Here is a 20838-nt window from a genome sequence, read left to right on the forward strand (position 1 = left end):
CTAAAACTGGCTCTTACATACAAAAATGGCAAATGTCTTCTGTCCATGCTGCTGAAGGTCTGTGTAAGAGCTAAATTGCAGTTCTGAAGTATGTTTTGTTGATCGTGCATTGAGAAGGGAGTCGTAGCATACACTTTTGATAGATAGATTTGTCTCTACGAATTTGACATACGATCAGCGCACATGAAATTTGCCATCCACATTTTACTTCACTGACTTCACTTCTTCAAAAAAAGAAAGCAAAAAACCCAAACTTATGTTGTGTCTTTACATAAAAACTCAAATACAGTAATTTAGAGCCTTTTTCTTGTTAAAACCTTGCAAAGTAGTGGTTTTCCTGAATTTCAGGCTGTGCAGCGCAGAGGAACTATTGTGAAACCAACTGGTGCCAGAACGGAGGCACGTGCATCAACAAGTGGAACATGTACATCTGTGAGTGCCCCGTACGCTATGGAGGGAAAAACTGTGAGCAAGGTAGGATGCAAAGACCTCTTCATACACTGTCATGTGTGCATGTTTCATTACCCGTCATTAATATCTCATAGCATGTATGTCAAACTGTCATGCTTAAGGGTAACAGAAGATTACAGTTGAGACTAAAAGTCACCCGCTATCTATCTGAAATAATTTTGGAGATCACTAACGTAGTAGATGACATACTGTCATGAATAACAGCAGCTTTCATTGATTTACTTACATAAGCAAAGTCATTCCAAAGAACTTGGCAGTATTCAGTAATTTGTTTATAGTAAAATGCCTGATCCTAAGCCCCTTTAAATCAGTGGAAAGAATCCCGCTGATTTATTGAGCTTTGACTCAACCCAGGGATCAGTGTGCAGTTTTAATCACCACTTTCTTGGCAGGAAGGCATTCTCTGCTAAGTATGAGCACTTTCAGTTTTACTGGGTTTTTCTTTGATTGAACACAATGTGCGTATATGTGTAAAACCTCATTAATAAAGGATAAGGAAGGAGCAGCAGGTGAGTTTTATAAGGTGTGAACGACTTGCAGTTTCTTCCCTAGAAGCAAGGGGTCATCTCTGTGGGGAGTCCCATGGGGTTGGTGCTGTAAGGTGGCTGTTCCTTTGGAGTCTTCTTGGAGGCTTCCAGAAAGGAAAACCTGCTTATACTAGGCATGGCTTTCCTAGAAAGAGAAGGCCAAATTCTGGCTCCTGATGCAGATGTGGTAGGTCTTTGCTTCCCTTATCCCCTGTGACACTTAGCCCAGAATAATTTGTGTTGTGATCAAGGATTTTGTTCTTTTGATGTATCTACCCCAAACCAGATATTCTGGATTGCTCTCAGCAGAGTGTGGACCCTGGAATTGCAGCTGAGCTGCACGCACCACAGGGATTTGCAAACCCCTTTAGCACAATATGCCTCAGCCTGGGCCAGATCTAGATCTTGGCAGCTGCTCTCCCCTTACCTGAGAAGCAGCAGCTCAGGAGGAGAGGACACATGGTTAAGTTTTTGTCTTGGAAATAAGGGTTTGTAGAGTGAGGAACAGGAAAAAGGACTGATGGGATGGAGACCTCTTCCTATGTTCCACCTCATGCAGAGCCCAGAGCTGCTATTACTGCCCCTAGTGAGGTACCTGCTTTCTGTAGCAGCTCCTCAAGTATTCTGAGCTTCACAGATTTGTATGAAGATCTAATTTTCACATGTGTCTCATGCCAAGTATCTTTGTTGGTGAAGTTCTGGTGTTTTTGTCATGACCAGCTGGTCTCTGTGGTACAAACCCATGCTGATGTATCCTGAGGGAGTGCCAGGGCCCAGCTCTGCTATAACCTGTGCTGGTGTAAATGGGGAGTAGTGCTATCACATGCAAAGACTATCCTTCCCTCTGTCTTTATCTTAGTTTTCAAGTGGAAATTCAGAATTTGACCAAACGTGTGTTTTGTCATTTTCTTATCCCAAATTCAAGACCAAACCATAAAGTTTGAGACTTAGAAAATCACCTCAGAACTGCCCTGTATACATCACTGGAAACTCATTATAAGTTCAGGTAATAGAAGTGATGACAGTCACATCAGCACTGCCTCCCTCGCGCCAGCAGTCACCTCTGCCTCCAGCACTGTGATTCCTGCATGTCCCCTTTGACACTCTCAAACCCCAGGTTCTTGCTGATGCCTCAATTTGTGGTTTTTTTCTGAAGTTTGAGGGCAGCAGGCTGCTTGCTTCTTTGATGATATTTATAGGCCAGAGTGTCCCTATGGAAAAATTGCCAGCCAAGAAAGAAATTAATTTTTCTGGAATGTGACCAAAGATTTCAGGAGCCTGAAGTTAAAGTCAGGAGGAATCACAGATATGCAATACTCCTGGCTTTCAGGTTGCTCAGTTGAATACTCAGCTATGATTCTAGCAGCATTAGCTATTACTGGGCAGCTATTTTTAAAAAAGTCTTAGGTAGAATATTTGCATTCTTGTGTAGGAGTGATTGGCTGCTGCATTTCTTCAATCCCTTTGGCAGTGCAGGATCTGCTTCAGGCTCACAGATGACAAAGACTTTGGCAGGTTACCAATCCACCTTTTTTGATTTCCTGCTCTTCAGAAATTCTGGGATCTGGTTTGCACTAGTGAGGATGGGATGTTTTAACCTCACCATCCTCCTAGGACCTGCTAACTCACCTTCTGGTAGCTCCCATCTCCCTCTGCTGACATATAGAAGGGAGAGAAAATTAAGAAAAAATAAGTTTCACCTTTGTTGTAATTTAATTCTTTTAAAATATCAGGTATTGCAATGCTGTGAAGAAGATCTAGCAGCTGTGTCTGACTCTTGGATGGCCAATGTCATTGCACTAGCCTTGGGCTGACCACCGCAGGTCTGCACATAAACATAAGCTTTCACATGTCCTACACCCAAACTGCAGGTGATGTCCCATGGGATGTTGGCAGCAGGTTTCCCCAGGCCCTCTGACTGCCCCAGGCATGGTCCTCATGTCTTTCTGATAGCCTGTTAAATGTAGTAGTCTTTTAAAAGGGTACGTAGATACACAGGTATCTGTGTATCTTCAAAGTGACAAACCCTGAGAACACAATTAGTTTTCATCCCTGCCTCGCTGATGGCAGGGAGATGCTGTGCTGGGAAGCGTGTGTGCTCGCCTCTGTGGTGACAGGGGTGGTTAGGTCACATCTGGGTACACTGGATGTGGCCACCAGCCCCTCCATGGTCCCAGGCGTGGTCCCAGGCATGAGGAAGGGCTGGGGGAAAGAGGGAGGTCAGAGCAGGCTGACAGATGGATTTCTATTTTAACAGCAGAGGAAGGTGCACCCTGGCCCCAGGGAAGGGAAGAGAGGGAGGAGGTGTGGGAAGGGAATGGTATTTGCAAGTACAGAAAGTCACCACCGGTGAGAAAAGAAAGAAGGTGGCTAATTACCATACCAGTCCAGTTCTCCCAGGAGCAAAGCCAAAACACTTCCAAACAGCATTCCCAGCCTCCAGCAGATGGGAAGCCCACAAGATTTGCATCCTGGCTCTGCTCTCCAGAGGCAGATGGACTTAAAAGTCTCAGCAACTGTCTAGAAAACCAGCAGCAAAGTTGGTAGTTGAGGTCATTGTGAAGGTCAGCAGGGTAGAGGAGGAAGGAGAAGGCTGACTTTTGCAGAAGGAGGAAATAATGCTGCTCAACACCATTGTCCTGGTTACTTTTACATTGATGTGGCGCAGTGTGGGCTCATGAATTGTGCCCTCACCCAGACGACCAGAATTTAAGCACTGTGTTCCAGTTTTAAGCAAGCTGAGGACATCTATATCTGGTGACAAACTTCTTTGGATTGCTGTCTGGTTTTCAAGAGCAGGCTACACTGCAGTTGTTACACCACATGCTCTCGCTGGCATTCATGAAGGACTGAGTATGAATGCAAAAGGGAGATCACAGCCTGGAGCAGGAGGGAGAAGGACTGTCCTTTGGGGCTGCCTGCACTTAGCCTGGTGTGGGGTGGTTGGGTAACCACCTCTTAGAGAAGGGCAAGTCAGTTTTCACTTCTGGCTTGGCTAGTGATAGCCCATTAGTCCCTGACATCTTGTTTCTCACAAATAGGGAGATTAAGGACTTGCACTTTCCCTCCAACCCTTTCACTCCAGTCCCCACCCCAGCCTTTCCTTTTAGAGACACCAACAAGGCAGACATATCAGAATTTGGGGTATGGGTTTATTCCTCAAAAAATAAACCTTCCTATTAACTTTATTCCATTTTCTGCTATGGTCTCATCCCTCCACCTTTTTCTAAGGACTTGCCATCTCATAGTAGTGCACATGCATTTGTATATACATGATCTGTCCTAGTACAAAAAAAAGGTGTCAGAAGTGTCAGTAGATTATGGTAGTGTGGAGCAGAAGGGGGAAGACTGTTAAGCCCTGTTGTCTCACTGACCATCTACATGGACTCAGCACATGACAAAATAAAAGGCTGGAGACTAATCTAGGAGTTGTACCCAGTCTCTGAGGTCTGCTTCCACTGGCAAAAAGCTGCCATGAATATCACCAACATGCCCACAAATAAGGATGTCAGGCAGGGGCTGACTGCAAATCCTTGTACAAGGTGCCATGCATGATGGAGGTGTCATATGAGGTGCTGCAAATAGCACAGAGCTCCCATAGCTTAGTTTGTGCTTTTAATCAGTGGGATCAACTAATCCATGGTTGTAGCTCCTGTTACCTAAGGTAACAACTTTAAAAGTCCAATGGGTGGGTGTTCCCCTATTTTCCATCAGCAAAGTACTTTCCATTGAAGGCTGTCATCAGTGTCTCCCTGTAGGAGCTGTGTTCTTGCAAGGTTAGAGAGGAGGGCAATTCTTCAGCTGTCAGCTCGAGATATTTAAGGCAGATGATTTAGGCAATTCCACACAAGCTTTCTCGCTGTAAAAAAGGGCTATGTAGCAGGGACAGCTAAATAATCAGGCCCTGGAGTATTCGTAATTAATTCATATTTCCTGTTGCATCTCAGCCTTTTCCTGTGTTAAATCTGTTAATTAGAAGGGTAATCAAGGGTATGTTGAAAATATCTGTGGCAACTGTTGCCTTCATACTTCCTGCTCTGTCCACCCACTCAGCAGCAGAATTGTATCAGCAGAGATCTTGAGTTTACCTTTCTAGGAGCAGCTCTCACCTTGGTAATGCCATAGCAGTGTGGAGGTGCTGCTTTTCAGCACAGGCAAGATGCCTACCCCACAACAAGGGAAGGTTGTGAATTTCCAGTATTATCAACTGCTTCACAGTAACTCCCCTAGACTGGCTCTTAGTCCATAGTAGATTAAATATAGCTCAGTGGAAGAGGGACTAGCTACCTTGTGTTATCACTGCAACAGACAATCATTTTTCCTCTTAACCTTTGTCCTGAAGGATATCAACTGTTTCTCTTCTGTATTTTGATTTACAGCAATGCCTTCTCCTCAGCGTTTCAGTGGTGAAAGCATTATCATTTGGAGTGACCTTGACATTACCATCTCTGTGCCATGGTACATTGGGCTGATGTTCAGAACCCGGAAAGTCAATGGCATGCTAATGCAAGCTAATGCTGGGGCTGCATCCAAGATCAACATTCAGGTAAAAATGTGTCTGCCTTTGGTTAGAAAAGAATTCATTCTCCCCCATCAGTGGATATGACCAGATGACCTACATAGCTTCATGCACACAGCTGAATGCACATCAATAAAAACATATTATTACTTTAGCGTTTTACAAAGATCAAAAGATGAATGATCAATATATCATAAAAATCATATTCATTGGTTTAATATTATTTTTTTAACCAGAGGTAGTAGTATGCCTTAATATAGATGCAAAAAATATATCTATTGTTTTGGGGTTTTTTTGTCCATAAGGTAAGTTGGAGTCTGAATGTCGAAAGTTACACTAGGAGTTCTTGCAAGCATTCGTCTTGTATTTGCTCTTTGGTCTTTTTTTCCTTTTTTGGGTTGTCTTAGGAAGTGTTATTATCATGCCCTCTACTTCCAAAGCATCCAGTCCAATACAAAAGACTTTTTTTTTTCCCCAAAGATACTGAACAACTACGTGCAGTTTGAAGTGTACAGTGGCCTGAGCCAGGTTGCTAGTTTGACAATGAGCCAGTCACGAGTCAGTGATGGGGAGTGGCATCATTTATTGATAGAGCTGAAGAGTGCTAAAGATGGTAAAGATCTCAAGTACCTCGCTGTCATGTCCTTGGACTACGGGATGTACCAGGTAAGGTAGCATCATAACTTTGCAGCTAAGCACTGCAGAAATGTTTTTAGGAGAAAGTAGGATAAAGGACTGTGGAAAAATACTTATGCTGTGAGATATTTTCTGTGGTGATTTGTGTCTAATAAATGATATTAATTTATTAAGCCTAATTATAAGATATCTTATGAAGAAGTCCTGAAAAAGACACATTCCAATGCCTGCCTCCTTACTGCTTTTTTAGTTTTTCTGTAATCTACTGTCAGCTACTGCTTGACTTCATCGCTACAGAAAGCAGGCTGGCTGTGTCACAGAGGATGATAGTGCTTCTTATTGTCTGTCCTTTTCCTCAACAGAGCACTGTACAGATTGGAAATCAACTACCTGGACTGAAAATGAAAAGCATCATTGTGGGAGGTGTATCTGGAGACCAAGTCTCTGTTCAACAGGGATTTTATGGATGTATGCAGGTATGAAATGAAAAGTGTAGCAATAGATTTTGAACTTGGGAGAAAATACCCAGGTGAAAATGTGGGTGTTTCTTTTTCATCCATGCTCAAACATTTCTGTTTCCTTCATAATCTAAGAATCAAAATAGTAAAGTCTACCCACTTTCCCAGGTACAAATCTGATCGCACAGGGGAAAAACATCTGAAAAAAAAAATCTGGGTTTGACTCATCAGATGATGTTTCTTTAAATGTAGCCTCATCAATTAAAGGGAGTAGTGAAACACATAGTACTGTACTCTGAATGAAGACTTTAATTTAAAAATAACTGTCTTTTGTTGCCAGGGAGTAAGAATGGGAGAGACATCTACAAACATAGCGACGCTCAACATGAAACAGGCTACCAAGATCAACGTAAAGGAGGGTTGCGAGGTGGATAACCCTTGTGATTCCAACCCATGTCCCCAGCACAGCTACTGCAGTGATGACTGGGACAGCTACTCCTGTGTCTGCGACCCAGGTAACCTGGTGACCATCCCATGCATTCATCCAGGAGATGGATCACACCTTCATTCACTCATCAGAAGCAGTGCAGCAGCAGAAGCATGCCTGCAAAGTATTCATCTTCTGATTCTTCCTTTTCCAGTCAGTATTATCTTTCTCACTCTTACCCATAGCACCCTGAAACTGCAGTCATGGGCTAAGGATCTAGGCAACGTATCCACCAAACAAAGACAGTCTCTGGTCCAAAGGACTCCTGTGCACCTCCCCATTTCTTTTCTCTGGTTTTTTTTGGTTGTTTTTTTTTTTTACTTTTTATTTTCTTTCCCAGCCTTTTCTGCTGTTAAATTTCAGTCTCTCACTCTGCATCCTAATCAAGATACTTTGAATGTTTTCTCTGTTTTGGTGCATGGAGCCAGCACATGCTGTCAGTACCCAGCACAGTCACCTCCCGTACACGCAGCAGAAGAATACAAAACTATTTGTAGCACATGCCCTGAATATAAAACTGGGAACCAAAGGCACAAGGGTGCCACAAGCATGGTAACAGACTGTCAAAAAGAATGGCCCATTATCATTTTGGCTGTACTATTTTCCCATTTTGAGAAGGAAAAGAGTACCTTGTTTCTGATAGTATCTTAGGGGGAATCTACTGATTATTGTAGATGTGTTATTAGTGTATAAGCTTAAGATAGACAGTCTTTTGTAGACATGCAAATAGTAAATTACAATGGTTGATCTAATTTTATGACCTTGTCTCCCCAGGGTACTTTGGGAGAGATTGTGTTGATGTATGTAACTTGAACCCATGTGAGCATGTCTCCACATGTGTGCACAAACCCAGCTCGTCCCATGGCTACACCTGTGAATGTGGACAAAGCTACTATGGACAGTACTGTGAAAGCAAGTAAGGGAATTATTTTGTTCTTGGTTTCTCGATCCTTCCAGGTAGTTCTTCTTCTGAGGCAGCAGTCCTCTCACTTCCTTTTCCACTTTGGTTAACTTTCCTGTTACCATTTGAGTGTTCGTAGTGGATGGTATTTGCAGGCTCCCTGCCTTTTGGCATTCCTGAACTCTTCCCAGAAACCAGACAAACTTCCATATTACTCAGGAGCCACTTTTCTTCATCAGCAGCTCAGGGGTTTAACCATTTGTGTTGTGTTAGACAGCACTGCATCTCACCTGTGCCTTGTGGTGGACCTGGCCCGAGTTTGCTCTGCATCTCTCCTGCAGCTCCCCCAGCACATAGAGCAATGCACCCAGTTTGGTGGCCCATAGCCAGATAAAATCGCTTTGCAGTTTGGGTCCAGTCCCTGGACTGGCAAAAAGCCATCTCCTCTGGACAGTCTGTGAGCCTATGTCTGTTGCTTTGTTAGAGAAACGTGCAGATTCCCTCGTCAGCAGCTTCCTGGCCTCAGATAAGCATTCAGCAACCAGCCTTATCCCAGAGGCGGCACTTTGATTCACTGTAATATGGGCCATTCATGATGTGCAAATGAAGTGCATTTGTCTGCCCGTTTAGGAATAGCTCATGTGATGTTTCCTTCGCTTTGAAAACTGCAGGCTTCTTCCTCTGCCTTTTGTTGTATGGGCTTGCAAATGTTGGCCGTGCAGTTGCCAGATTTGTCTTTCATTCCTCTGGATTAGAGACACAGAGACATTGTCCCCTGTCATTATCTCCTGACATCATGTCAAGTGCAGCAGTGTGGTTTTCATATTCTAAAGCATAGAAGTACAAACCTGGTAATTACTGTAAACAAAATTGGTAGTGGTCTTCAAAACAGATGGGAAATAGCTTTTCTTTCCTAAAATGAGCAGGAAGGGATTTCTTGTGTATTACACTGATCACAGTCTCAGCAGTGTTGTCATTTAGGCTATTGCTTGACAAAGACTTCCAGCTATTAGAGACCCAGGTCATTGCCTCTGGCCCTTTCCGGAGGTCTCTTGCCAGCACTAGTGTTGGGGCATCTATGGGATAACCAGCTCAGAAGTTTACCCAGAATAAACAGTACCAGTGAAAATGAGGGTTATCCTTTGGCTGCGGTGGCTTTTGGCTTGCTGCATAACTTTCAGTGAGCTGTGCTGCTGCACTCATAGTTGGAATCACGGGCTTTGATTCATAGTCTGGATCAAAGCTGCCACCCTTCCCTCTTCCATGTCTCCAACCACATGTGTCCTCTGCCTCCCCTGTGGCAGACCAGGGCTTTTCAGACCCTGCAGTGAGCTGTCTGAGAAAGCCAGGTTGGCTGGAAGTAGTGGCTTTTTTTTATAAGGTGAGCTTGCAGCCAGCTTTGCACCTGAGATGGTGTCCCTGTAGGCTGGACAAGAAGCCCTGCCACCCACAGCAGGGCTGGGGCAGGAATCTGTGGGGATGGGGAGTGGAATATAAAGTGTTGGGCAGCTGTATCCCAGGGCAGTTTGTGGTGGTAGGTAAACCATGCACGTGCTCAGTGCCACCTGCACTTGTAAATATTTAGAGAAATGTTCCCTCTAGGGTTTCATAGCACTGATATTCTAAATTTTCTTGTATTGCAGTGTATATTCATTTATATATGTATTGATTGTTGGCTGAGATACATTAGTCTACATAAGCTGATGAAGTTGAGTGCAGATTTGGCCCTAAGTTCTTTTTTTTCATGTGTTTTAAAAGGAAACTTAAAATAACTTTCAATTTGATTTTCTTTTGTAGGATCGACCTGCCTTGTCCCAGAGGTTGGTGGGGAAATCCCATCTGTGGCCCATGTAATTGTGAGACCAGTAAAGGGTTTGATTCTGATTGCAATAAGACCAATGGAGAATGCCACTGCAAGGTAAGCAAAAGAAACCAGCCTTAAGTCAAAAGTTCTTTAGTTTAAAAAGTAACTGTACCGCTAATAACTACAGGTGAGTACCTGAGACAAAGTACACACAGTTGTGCTTTGTATCATATATATATGTGTGTGTGTGTGTGTGTGTGTGTGTGCGCACTGTGGAGTTAATCATTACCCAAAACATTTTGCTGGCACCACCCTTCTCAAAATCATAGCGTGAAGCTCTTATCTTGTTTGTGTTTGGAAAACCGAGCTGAGAGGATGAAAGCCTGGCTCTGATCTCTGAAGTGCAGCCCTGTTTATCGGGTGAGATCAGACAGGGGTGCAGAGGAGTGCCAGTGGTATTTTGTGTATCACAAGTGAGTAATAGTCATGAAACAGCTCGGGGCAGCTGGGTGAAGCTCCCCCCTGTGCAATGGCCAGCCAAAGGCCTAGCAGCTGGAGAGAGGTAAAGAATACGAAAGGCTAAATGCTTTCCTCAGTACCACCTCTGATGAGTTTAAAGGGAATTTCCTTGGACAGTCAGGGACAGATGGGGGACATGGGAGTGGAGGCGCCTCTGTCGTGGAGGTTTTACAAAGGACTTCTCACAATAGGTTTTACAATAGGCTTGAATGACATCAGAGGAGCTGGGCCTGTGCCGACTAGTGGCTGTGAATCTAGCCCCCTGCTCCTTTCCAAAATGCCAGCAGGATACACGGCAACTGTTGCATTAAATGGAGTCAGTGGGGTGCCAGCTCCATGCTCTTGTGCAATCATGTAGTGCCTCAGATCAAAAGCATGTACAGATGCAATTTGAATATGTGATCATTGCTTCCTCTACACCCTCTACGTGAAACACAAATGGACAGTGCAAGAACCTTCCTTACTGGCTTGCTCATGCCATATAGGAGTGGAATTGCAAAGCAGAGAAAACTGTAAATCCTTCAAGAATATGTTTAGTGGACACTGGCAGCAAGTGCTCAAGAAATAACATGGGCCCTCTGCCCCAACTGCAAATGGCAGTGCAAACCTGGGGTCTCTATGACACAGGGCAGCCCCAGCACTCAGCTCTGCCTCTCTGGCTTACCTGGGCTAACACAGCACACTGCCCAGAGCTATTACATCTTCTGATAGCAGTAATGTCATTTCTATCTGTACTTTGCAAAATTAGTCCTTTTATGATGCACATGCTGTTAGAGCAGGATTTCGGAAACGTTGGTAATTTGGAATGTAAGTCAAATACCTTGTGTCTATCATTGTGTTTTTTCTAGGCAAATTACTACAGGCCCCAGAACAGTGACACCTGCTACCCCTGCGACTGCTTCCCGTCTGGCTCCCACACGCGTGCCTGTGACGTGGAGACGGGACAGTGTCCTTGCAAACCTGGTGTCATAGGGCGTCAGTGCAACCGCTGCGACAACCCCTTTGCAGAAGTCACCGTGAGGGGCTGCGAAGGTACCTCCTGTCCAGCATGTGCTGCTGATCAGCTGGGCTGCAGCTGCAGGATCAGAGCTTCTGACAGTGGGCAAGTGGGGGGACACAGCGGTGGCCGTGCAGCTGTATTGTGGGGTGCATGTGAACCCAGAAGGATGGCTTCAGCAGAGGCAATGGGAGCTGCAGCAGCCTAAGCATATACCCCTCCTCTTAATTCTGTGCCAGTATGTCTCATGGGGACTGGGGAAAAGCAAAAAAATTCTAATCTTTTTCATTTTCTTCAAATGGAAATATAGCAAGCTGAGGCAGAGCAGGCAGTGAGCAAAACATGTGGAGGGCAAAACACTAATACCAATTTCTCTTTAAACCTGAGTTCATCTGCCAGTGAGGTGTTGTATTGCTGAGCTGCAGATGAATAGGTGGGTGAGAGCCCTTGCACCTTCTGCCCACAGTGTGTGTGCCGTGCACCTCGTGCACTCTGCCTTTCTTCCCTGTCTTGCCCATCCTGCCTTTCCTCTCACCCACCCACCCACCCTCCTCCTGTGATCAGCACAAAGCTGCTGCAGCAGCCATCGCCACAGTGCGTGGGTGAAATGAAGGAGAAATGTTTTCCCACAATAAAGGAGCAAGCAGAGATAGACAGAGCCAAAATCCAGAGTCCCATAATCATCCTGAGCTCTCCTCTCCCTGTACGTGTCTGCCCACTCTGCTGGATAAGGAGCAGCTGAGAGGTTACATCTTGGAAGGCACTGCAGAGGACACGTATCCTGAAAGGGCTTAGGAATTACAGGAAGGTCCTTTAGATAAGCTGAAATATCTTCTTGTTGTGATTTTTGTCTTGTCAGAAAAATTGCATCATTTCTTTTTCTGCTTTCAGTAATTTATAATGGCTGTCCCAAAGCTTTCGAGGCTGGTATTTGGTGGCCACAGACCAAGTTTGGCCAGCCAGCTGCTGTGCCATGTCCTAAAGGATCAGTGGGTAAGTTCCCTGGGTAATTCATTAACTACTTTATCTACATGCCTGTTTAAAGGCGGGGAGGGGGGGGAAGAGAAAAAAATGTGTACATAAGGAATGGCATTAATTCATTGGGTCTAGAACTGCAGCACAGCTCATGCATATGATGAGCAGAAAAGTTTACCTAGCTGAAACCAAAGAATTGTTAAAATACATTTGGAACAATAGCAATAAATAAATACAAAAGTGCAGCAAATAAACATGTACAAAGAACAGAAAATCTCTATTTTCCAAAAAGCACAGTCCAATGTTCTGTTTTCTGTTTCTCAAGCAATTCTCGCACATGTAAGTTTTAGTTTATAGTGACTCGTAAATGTTCTTTTGCAATACAGCTCCTCTGGGCAAAGATAAAGTGAGGAAAATCACTTACGTGATGACTGCTTTACTAGCGTTGCAGGCTACTAAAGCTAAGAGTTACAAGAGAACTCATGTTTTTCCACCCAACATCTTTTCTCTAACTCATAAGTGAGATGCTGAAAAACAACCTTTTATAAAGCATGTGAGTTGTGTTGTTTTGTACAACAGGCAAATGACAACCTGCTTTTTTATATATATTCCTAAAAACATGTATCAGATTTTTGAAAACAGAGTGTTCAATCTTTTCTGAAGGCTGTTCTGTGGAAAATGAAACCTCTGTCTTGCTTCTGAGCCTGGTAACTCTCTGCTGTGAGTGCTTTTTAAGCTCAGTGAGTTATAAATAGCTATCTGACTGCCCCAAATATTGAGGCACTGCCTGTAGGGGGGAGGCCACTGCCTGTGGCCACTGTCTGTAGGTGCGCAGAAGATTTGGTGTCATGCAAGCTCATGTTCTGAAGATTTTAGGAGATAGAATTGATTTATTTTTTTTGAGGTGAAGAATATTTACATTGTTAAGCACTATAAAGTTGAATTAAAATAAGCTTTCTGTACTGTTCTTGTGGTTGACCCTGGTGTCTCTCCTAGAAAATAGGCTATAGGAATTTATAGAAGTTGCACATTTTAAGTAAATTTTACAGAACATTCAAAAAAAGTAAGCTTTATAATAATGAGTATTCAGACAAAGAACCTGAGGCTTAATTGTATTCACCTAATCATGGAATAGAAATAATATAATTAAATACGGTAAAAATAATTATAATTTGTATTTAGATATTGGTAATTAAATGCCTTAGACACATGCAGTATGTTATGTGCTAATTAACTAGCACAAAAGTAAATTTTGAATCTGTAACTTGCAATTCACAATGACGGATCCACAGCCAAGAATCACATTTTAAAATTATTTGACAAGCAGTACAAAGTATAGTAGGCTACATTAAACAGTAAGCTGCTCACAGTCCATTTACAAGTGGTAAAAAGGCATCTACGCCTGTTGGCTGAAGTGTTTAGCACATGCAGCATGTGGAGGACAGCATTTATCCAGAAAGTTTTCCTATACAGGCTATTGCACAGAAATCTGAGCAGGAATTGGTTTTCAAGAGTACTTAGGAAGTGCATAGTCCTTCTCATATTTGGTATAAATAAATGAATTAATTTGAGAACATTAGGGCAATGAGGCTGAGAACTGAGTTGGCAGAGCTGGAAACTTGCCTGACTTTTCTCTGAAGCCTGGGGAAAGTGTTTCATGAAGATTAGTAGTCTTTAACTTTTCTCTGACAGGGATCTCCAGTTTGGAAATTGAAATACATATGTAGCTCTAAGAAGCTTGAAAATGTAGGAAATCTGAAAGCTTAGGATAGCTGAAATCTGTGAGTATTTACCCAGCACAATTCAGAACATTATTTGCCATTGATGCTTTGTTTCCTGCAGGAAACGCTGTTCGCCATTGTAACATTGAGAAGGGCTGGTTGCCTCCTGAGCTTTTCAACTGCACCACCAACACTTTTGTGGATCTAAAAATCATGGTAGGCTGTGTTGTCTTTCCCTTTATTTTTTAAAAGGTCATTGGTTCGGACTCCAGTTTGATGTCACTACACTCAATCTTTTGACTGAGTCTTTGAACCCCCTCATTTTCCATCAGGACTCTTGCGCTTTACTGGCTTTCAGTTACATTTGCCCTTGAGTTTTGTTGCCAACCCTTTCTCAAGACAAACAAAATTTTGACCAAACAACTCCCATGTGCCAAAAATCTCTAAACTATGATTGTCTTTGTGACTAGAATGAAAAAAAAAAAAAGATACATCATTGGGTTTTTTTCGTCCTTCCTGTCTTTGATTCAGAATGAGAAGTTACACCGCAATGAGACTAAGTTGGATGGGGACAAAACCATACGGATCGTGAGAGCGCTGCACAATGCCACCAAATACACGCACAGCTTGTATGGCAACGACGTGAGAACATCTTACCAGATGATGATCCGAGTCCTCCAGTATGAGAGCCAGCAGCAAGGCTTTGACTTGGCAGCCACAAGAGATGTGGAATTCAACGAGGTAAGAGAGATACTGTATACTGTGCTGAGCCCTTACAGTTTGTCTTAAAAGATAGGTGGCAATGGATAATTAAATTTGTCTTTCACCAAGGTGCAGCAAATATCATGTAATTGATTAATCTGTTTCACAGATAAGCCAGTCTTCTCAATTTGGAATGGAAGGTTGGTTATTCATGTGTGTATGCACGTGTATGTGTGTGTAATACAAATATAATGGACAGAGCTCCTCTAATAAATACTATCATAGTAACAGCCAAAAGCAAAGTTCCCCATATTAAAAAAATATCAAGTTCATGTGTTATTCCTGACTAAAATAGTTTTGTGTACTATATTCAGTTTTATTGTAAAACATGCCTAATGTGATCATGTTCATTTAAATGTGCAGTGAACTAAGTCTGAGCCAGTTACTGACTCTGAAGGTTTCCTCTAATTCAGTTTGAAAACACTTGAGTCATGAGTTGGTACATTGAAAGACATTCCATGTCATATTGATATTTTAAGGCACATACTAAAATCCATGCCAGAGAGCTTCTGCTGGCCAGAGCATTCACAGAAGGCCCAGTTATTACCAAAGACCTGCTAATACTAGTGAGCAGGTCACTGTTAACAGTACTCCATGAGGACCAGCTGGGTCAGGCAGACTTTGGGGTGAACTTGGAGACCCTGTGCAAGGCATGCTTCACCAGAACAGGATGTCACTGAGGAGATAGGAGCAGGAGGAAGTGTGGCTGAGAAAGTTCCTCTGTGTCTTGGGCTGTACAGTCCACAGAGAGTGGAGAACTTCTGAAATATTTTACATTTGAGATGCACCAGATTTTGAGATTTTGAGAGGTTCTGTTTTTCCTTTCTTGTGGGCTGGGAAGTGGATGAATTCCCCCATTCAGATCTTGAGAAGGAACTTCATTTTCAGCATATGTTGTTAAACAAAATTAAGAATAAGCAAAAAAGAAATGGTTTGGAAACCTTGGTTTAATTTATTGTTCTCTGCATTTGGCACTGAAATTCATACAGATGATGTTTTCAAGAACTCCCTAAATATTTTAGGATAGGTGAGGAATTTGAAAACTAATGGATACAGCTCATGAGAAAAAGGAGGTAACAGCCTAGGCTGAAGGAGCACAGGGGGAAGAGGAATTTATTTTTTTATAGTCTCAAGTAGAAGCCTGAAAAATAGATAATAAAAAACCATAAATAATATTCACAAATATGGAGGAGGCCTGGTACCAAGTACTGCATGTGTCTCCTGCATTCCTGGGAACCATGTCATGCTTTTCACCCTAGGTTAAGGTGTCATACTGGCAGTCTCTTTTAGCCTCATTCAGCCTGAGGGTCTCTTTGCATATTCTTCTAAGAAAGGGCAGAAGGGGGAGGTCCTTACTTACTTTTTAATATCATTTGTAAGCAACATAAAAATGGGGAGACAGTAACATGATTTAAGTTTTCCTATGTATTTTCAAATTTGTCTGTGCAAGTTAATACTTTTGTAATTTTTCACCATATAAGTTGTCTTTGTTATCCAGGAAACAACAAAGTAAAAGAAAAAATTAAAGAGAAAGTGATATTGCTGTCTCTGGCTTTCTTTTGTTTTTCGGAAAAAAACGTTATTTTGATTTCTCTGGGGGAGTTCTTCAGTGTACCTACTAAAAGCTGTGCTTTTTGTGTTTCTTATCTCTCTGAGACAAAGAAAACATGGTTAGGTTTTCCTTCTGCATTTTCTTGCTAGATTTCCTGTCATTAAGGGGAAAGTAGGCAGTTCTCTTACAGCCTCCAATTTTGGCTTACTTTGCTTATAAAAAGTTTGGGGGGATTTGCTTAAGTAACAAAAAAACCTGAGGGTGAGTAACTGGTGTGCATATTTTCATAGGGCTGCAGTAAAACATGCCTGCATTAAAATATTTCACTATACGCTCACCTAAGGCAGTAATGCCAATCAGTTTCAATATTCCTCACTTGAAACCCAGCACTTTGTTTGCTTCATAATTTAGGCTTGTACTTTATTTCTCAGAATATTATCAAAGTGGGCAGTGCTTTACTGGACCGCAGCAACAAGGAGCACTGGGAGCAAATTCAGCGAACGGAGGGTGGCACCGCTCACCTGCTCAGGCACTATGAGGAATATTTCAACAACGTGGCCCAGAACATGAAGAAAACCTACCTAAGACCTTTTGTAATTGTTGCCACTAATATGAGTGAGTATCTGTGCTGAAAACTGCCATTTTGTATTAGTTTTAAAAATGTGCTGAATAGAGATGCTAGTTATTTGTTTTAGTAGTACCCACTGAGAAAAATCATTGCATTCATTTCAAGTCCATTGAGCCTTGATCCATATCTCTCAGTTGCCATGGGGGCCTCCTGGGAGATGCCTGCTCTGTTTTCCCTCTGGGCCATATTCCCTCCATGCCCCGTGTGGCATTTGTTGCAGTCGCAGTAGTGTAGAGACAGTAGGAAATACTAAGTTTGTATGTAAAGGGAATGCCTTTTGGGACCAAATAGTATAGTTGAATGTAGTAAATCCAAGTTTTTGAAAAAACCACACCACCTCCACCTGAAGAATTACTGCAGAACAAAATAAACAACCCAACTATTGATCACATTGCATGTTATTGATGTGATTAGCATAGGAATGGACTGCACAGGGAGGTAGTGGAGTCACCGTCCCTGGAGGTGCTCAAGAAATGGCTGGACATGGCACTTAGTGCTATGGTCTAATTGACAGTATGATGATCAGTCAAAGGATGGACTCGATCTTAGAGGTCTTTTCACGTGCCTTCCTAGCCTGGAACGTATCCAAAAAGCCATCTTCTGTAGAAATTCCTGTGCTGAAAGGTATTTTCTTGGAATCACCCATCCAGGTGTTCAACTACCCTCCCAGTCTTGCAAAACCCATAATCAGAGCAAAATCCTTTGGGATCCAAAATATCCAGAATGTGTCTAAACTGAGAAGGAAACATCAGGCATACCAAGACACCTTTGGCGCCTTTCACAGGGAATGTCTCCTCTGAGAAGCAAATAGCAGTTCCTCCACTTGTAGAACTGTGATGTATTCCATAGGTGTCCCTGCTGTACATGTGTGAGTGAAGCACAACAACCACAGCCTGGTCAGCCTCTTCTCTCATGTCACCCCCTGCCCCCTCTATTTAATTTTCTTCCTGGGTACCAACAATCTGAGCTGATCAGGTGTTGGTGATAGTCCTGCTTTGAGCAGGAGGTGAGATAGAGCTGGGTGACCTTCAGAGGTTGCTCCCAAGCAGCATTGCTCCATGGTTTTTCTTTCAGAGGTGCTCTAAACTATTATCAGCCTGAACTCATATTTAGCTTTTCAAGCTGTTGCTTTTATTTCAGACCTGAAGAAGGGCTTATGTGCCCAAAAGTTTGTCTTATTTTCCCAGCTACACCCATTGCCTACAAACCTTGTCCTGAAAATGCTTCATGTTCCACAGTCACAGCAGCATAAAACCAAAGGCACGAGACAGTCAAGCTACAAAGGTTGTAACGTCCTGCATCAACTTTGGGGGGGACAGCCAAACTAAGCCAAACTGAAACATTTTGATTTCTGCTTAATAAACCAAAACTGAAATTTTGATTCGGGACTATGAGAATCAAAATATTTTTATCTTCACACTCAGAAAAAAAAGTATGCTCAGCATTTTAACCCACTTGAACTGAGATGAAAACAAACCCCAGAATTTCTTGCAGGCTGTAAATCATGATTTTTTTATTGACCAGTTCTTTCTGTGTAAAAAGGTGTGAGCTTGGGAGGGGTGAGGCAGCTCTGGCCTGAAAGGGGTCTGTTTTCTTTTGGACAGTTTTTCCAGGTGAACATGGTGTTAATAGAGTTTCCTAATGTCTCATCTGGGAGTTATTTAGAGACTGGTAAAGGAATGGGAATTTGCAGATCTTAACTTGGATATTTCTTCATACAGAAACTTGCAGTGGGTCACAGCTTTTGGTGTAAGGTTACCCCCAGGACTTACAGCTTTTCACTTTCATTAGAACATGTAAATTGGCACTCAGTGACTTCTCTTAAATGGGAAAGTTAAAGCCAACTCAGCTGCTTTTAAATATTTTGGCAGTTAGACAACAGGCAGAGATGATGAGGTGAGCTAGGGAGAAACTGCTGGTGTGAGGGAAGGAGAACTGGAGGACTAAGGAGTAATCCCAGGTAAAGTACAGGTTATTTTCTTTGCTTAGCTGACTTTACACTATAACAGATGTAGAAGAAGTATGCTTTTGAAGCAGCAGGTTTAGTATTCCTATTAAGAAGCAAGTCTAAAATTGGAACATGCAGCACACGCTGGAGCAAGCCAGCAGCACACGGAGAAGCTCTGTGGAGCAGAAGCATGCACTGAACAGCAGCCAGGAAAAGGCCCTCGTGAAACCACAAAGTCAGCTGCTGCTGGAGAAGTACCAGCTAAGTGATCTAGCTAGAGATGGATATTAGGAAAAATTTCTTCACTGAAAGGGTGGTCAGCCATTGAAACAGGCTGCCCAGAGAATTCACCATCCCTGGAGGTATTTAAAAGACATGTAGATCTGACCCTTAGGGACATGGTTTAGTGCTGAACTTGCCAGTGCTGGGTTAACAGCTGGACTCCGTGATCTTAGAGGTCTTTTCCAACCTAAGCAATTCTATGATTCTTTATTTCCAGTGCTTGCAGTAGTGTTCTTCTAGTATGAGATACTGTCTTGTGAATTCCTTTCCACTGTGAAATACATGTATAATTTGATAAATGTAACATAGTGCTGACACATAAACTTTTAGTTGTCATATAAGGTATTAATTGAAAGAAATTAAATTTTACTTTGTATTTTGGGGTTAAATTTCTTATCTGCATTGTGCAGATATTTTAACCTTTTAATCATGTTTCATTGTGTTGCAATATCATATTTGAAAGCATTGAAGTTAATTTTATGGGAAACTTTTCCTCCCCCCCCCAGTTATTGCTGTTGACATCTTTGACAAGTCTAATTTCACGGGAGCTAGAATACCACGATTTCATGAGATTAAAGAAGATTACCCAAAAGATCTGGAGTCATCTGTTATCTTCCCTGATACTTTGTTCAGACCTTCAGACAGGAAAGGTAAAACTCTTCTGCTGCCATTCGGAGAGCAATTATAACTAGTTCCCAAAGAGCATGATTGATCCTCACAAAGCAGAGTGGTACTGGGGTGAGAGCAGGGTGACCGTCTGCACAAGCAAACATTATTTAGGGATGGAGCAGCTGTGCATACTTGTGAGGCATTTTGCTTGCCGGCAGCAATGGGAGCATGGGGGACTGTGTAACTGGCTGTACCTGTCTGTCAGGTCTCGCTTGCAGCCCCTCCAACAGCCCTGTTAAAGTGGGAGAAATGCTCTGCCTCTGTTCCCACCAGGATAGGATGGGATGGCTGCCCAGAGCCTGTAGGCCCACAGCTGCCTTCCTCCCGTCACTGCAGAGATGGAGGGAGGTGGTGTGAGAGATGGAGAATCCAAATCTGGGAGCAGAGACATTATCAGAACTAGACAGCAAAGAAAAAGTCTTAAGCTGGCTGATTAGGGAAAATATGTGGGGAAGTACCTGCTTCCCAGTGTCTCTGGAGTACCTTGATATTGCTGAGAAGCACCACAAGTTTCCTTGGGCAAGAGAAGAGAGAGAGAGTAACTCACAGTGCAATACACATACTATGTCTGAATATCCTCTGCGTGGGGAAATAGTAACACTTGTGAAAATAATACACGATAAGCTCATACAGCTTTATGACTTTTTACTCATAAACAGGGTATCTGTTTGTATGACTTGTATCTTTTCTGTAAGAAAAAGGAAATGGGACTTTTAAAAGATACTGTCAAAACTTAAAGCTCATTATATGACAGAATTAGAAGGGAGAAATCCTATGTGACTAGTTGGTGTGTTCATAACGCTGGTTCTGCCATATATAAAGGTACATGCAATTTAATAGCATGCATATTGTTTTAATGTTCTCCTTAAGTTATGCATGGGGTATTTATACACTTATGAATCTCTTAGCTTAGAAATTGCTTATTTTCTAGGTAGACTAAATGGTTTTTCGTGATTCAGTGGTTGATTATCAGCTATATAAC

General features: G+C 42.6%; 1 protein-coding gene across 5 annotated transcripts in view; it reads left to right on the top strand.

Moving 5' to 3' along the window:
* Positions 1-20838, top strand: part of CELSR1 (cadherin EGF LAG seven-pass G-type receptor 1) — a 172021-nt gene that overhangs the window by 124064 nt on the left and 27119 nt on the right. For all 5 annotated transcript variants that reach the window (XM_027731911.2, XM_027731909.2, XM_027731908.2 and 2 more), the window contains exons 8-20: positions 349-474; positions 5378-5544; positions 5998-6183; positions 6516-6629; positions 6952-7126; positions 7873-8014; positions 9797-9917; positions 11171-11354; positions 12211-12312; positions 14137-14231; positions 14547-14756; positions 16761-16944; positions 19694-19837. In XM_027731911.2, the coding sequence (XP_027587712.2) occupies positions 349-474; positions 5378-5544; positions 5998-6183; positions 6516-6629; positions 6952-7126; positions 7873-8014; positions 9797-9917; positions 11171-11354; positions 12211-12312; positions 14137-14231; positions 14547-14756; positions 16761-16944; positions 19694-19837 (1950 nt within the window). The remainder of the gene's footprint in view (positions 1-348; positions 475-5377; positions 5545-5997; positions 6184-6515; positions 6630-6951; positions 7127-7872; positions 8015-9796; positions 9918-11170; positions 11355-12210; positions 12313-14136; positions 14232-14546; positions 14757-16760; positions 16945-19693; positions 19838-20838) is intronic.

The sequence above is a fragment of the Pipra filicauda genome, unplaced genomic scaffold, assembly GCF_003945595.2.
Source record: "Pipra filicauda isolate LSUMZ 115617 unplaced genomic scaffold, ASM394559v2 scaffold167_size3244652_pilon, whole genome shotgun sequence".
Classification (NCBI taxonomy): Eukaryota; Metazoa; Chordata; class Aves; order Passeriformes; family Pipridae; genus Pipra; species Pipra filicauda.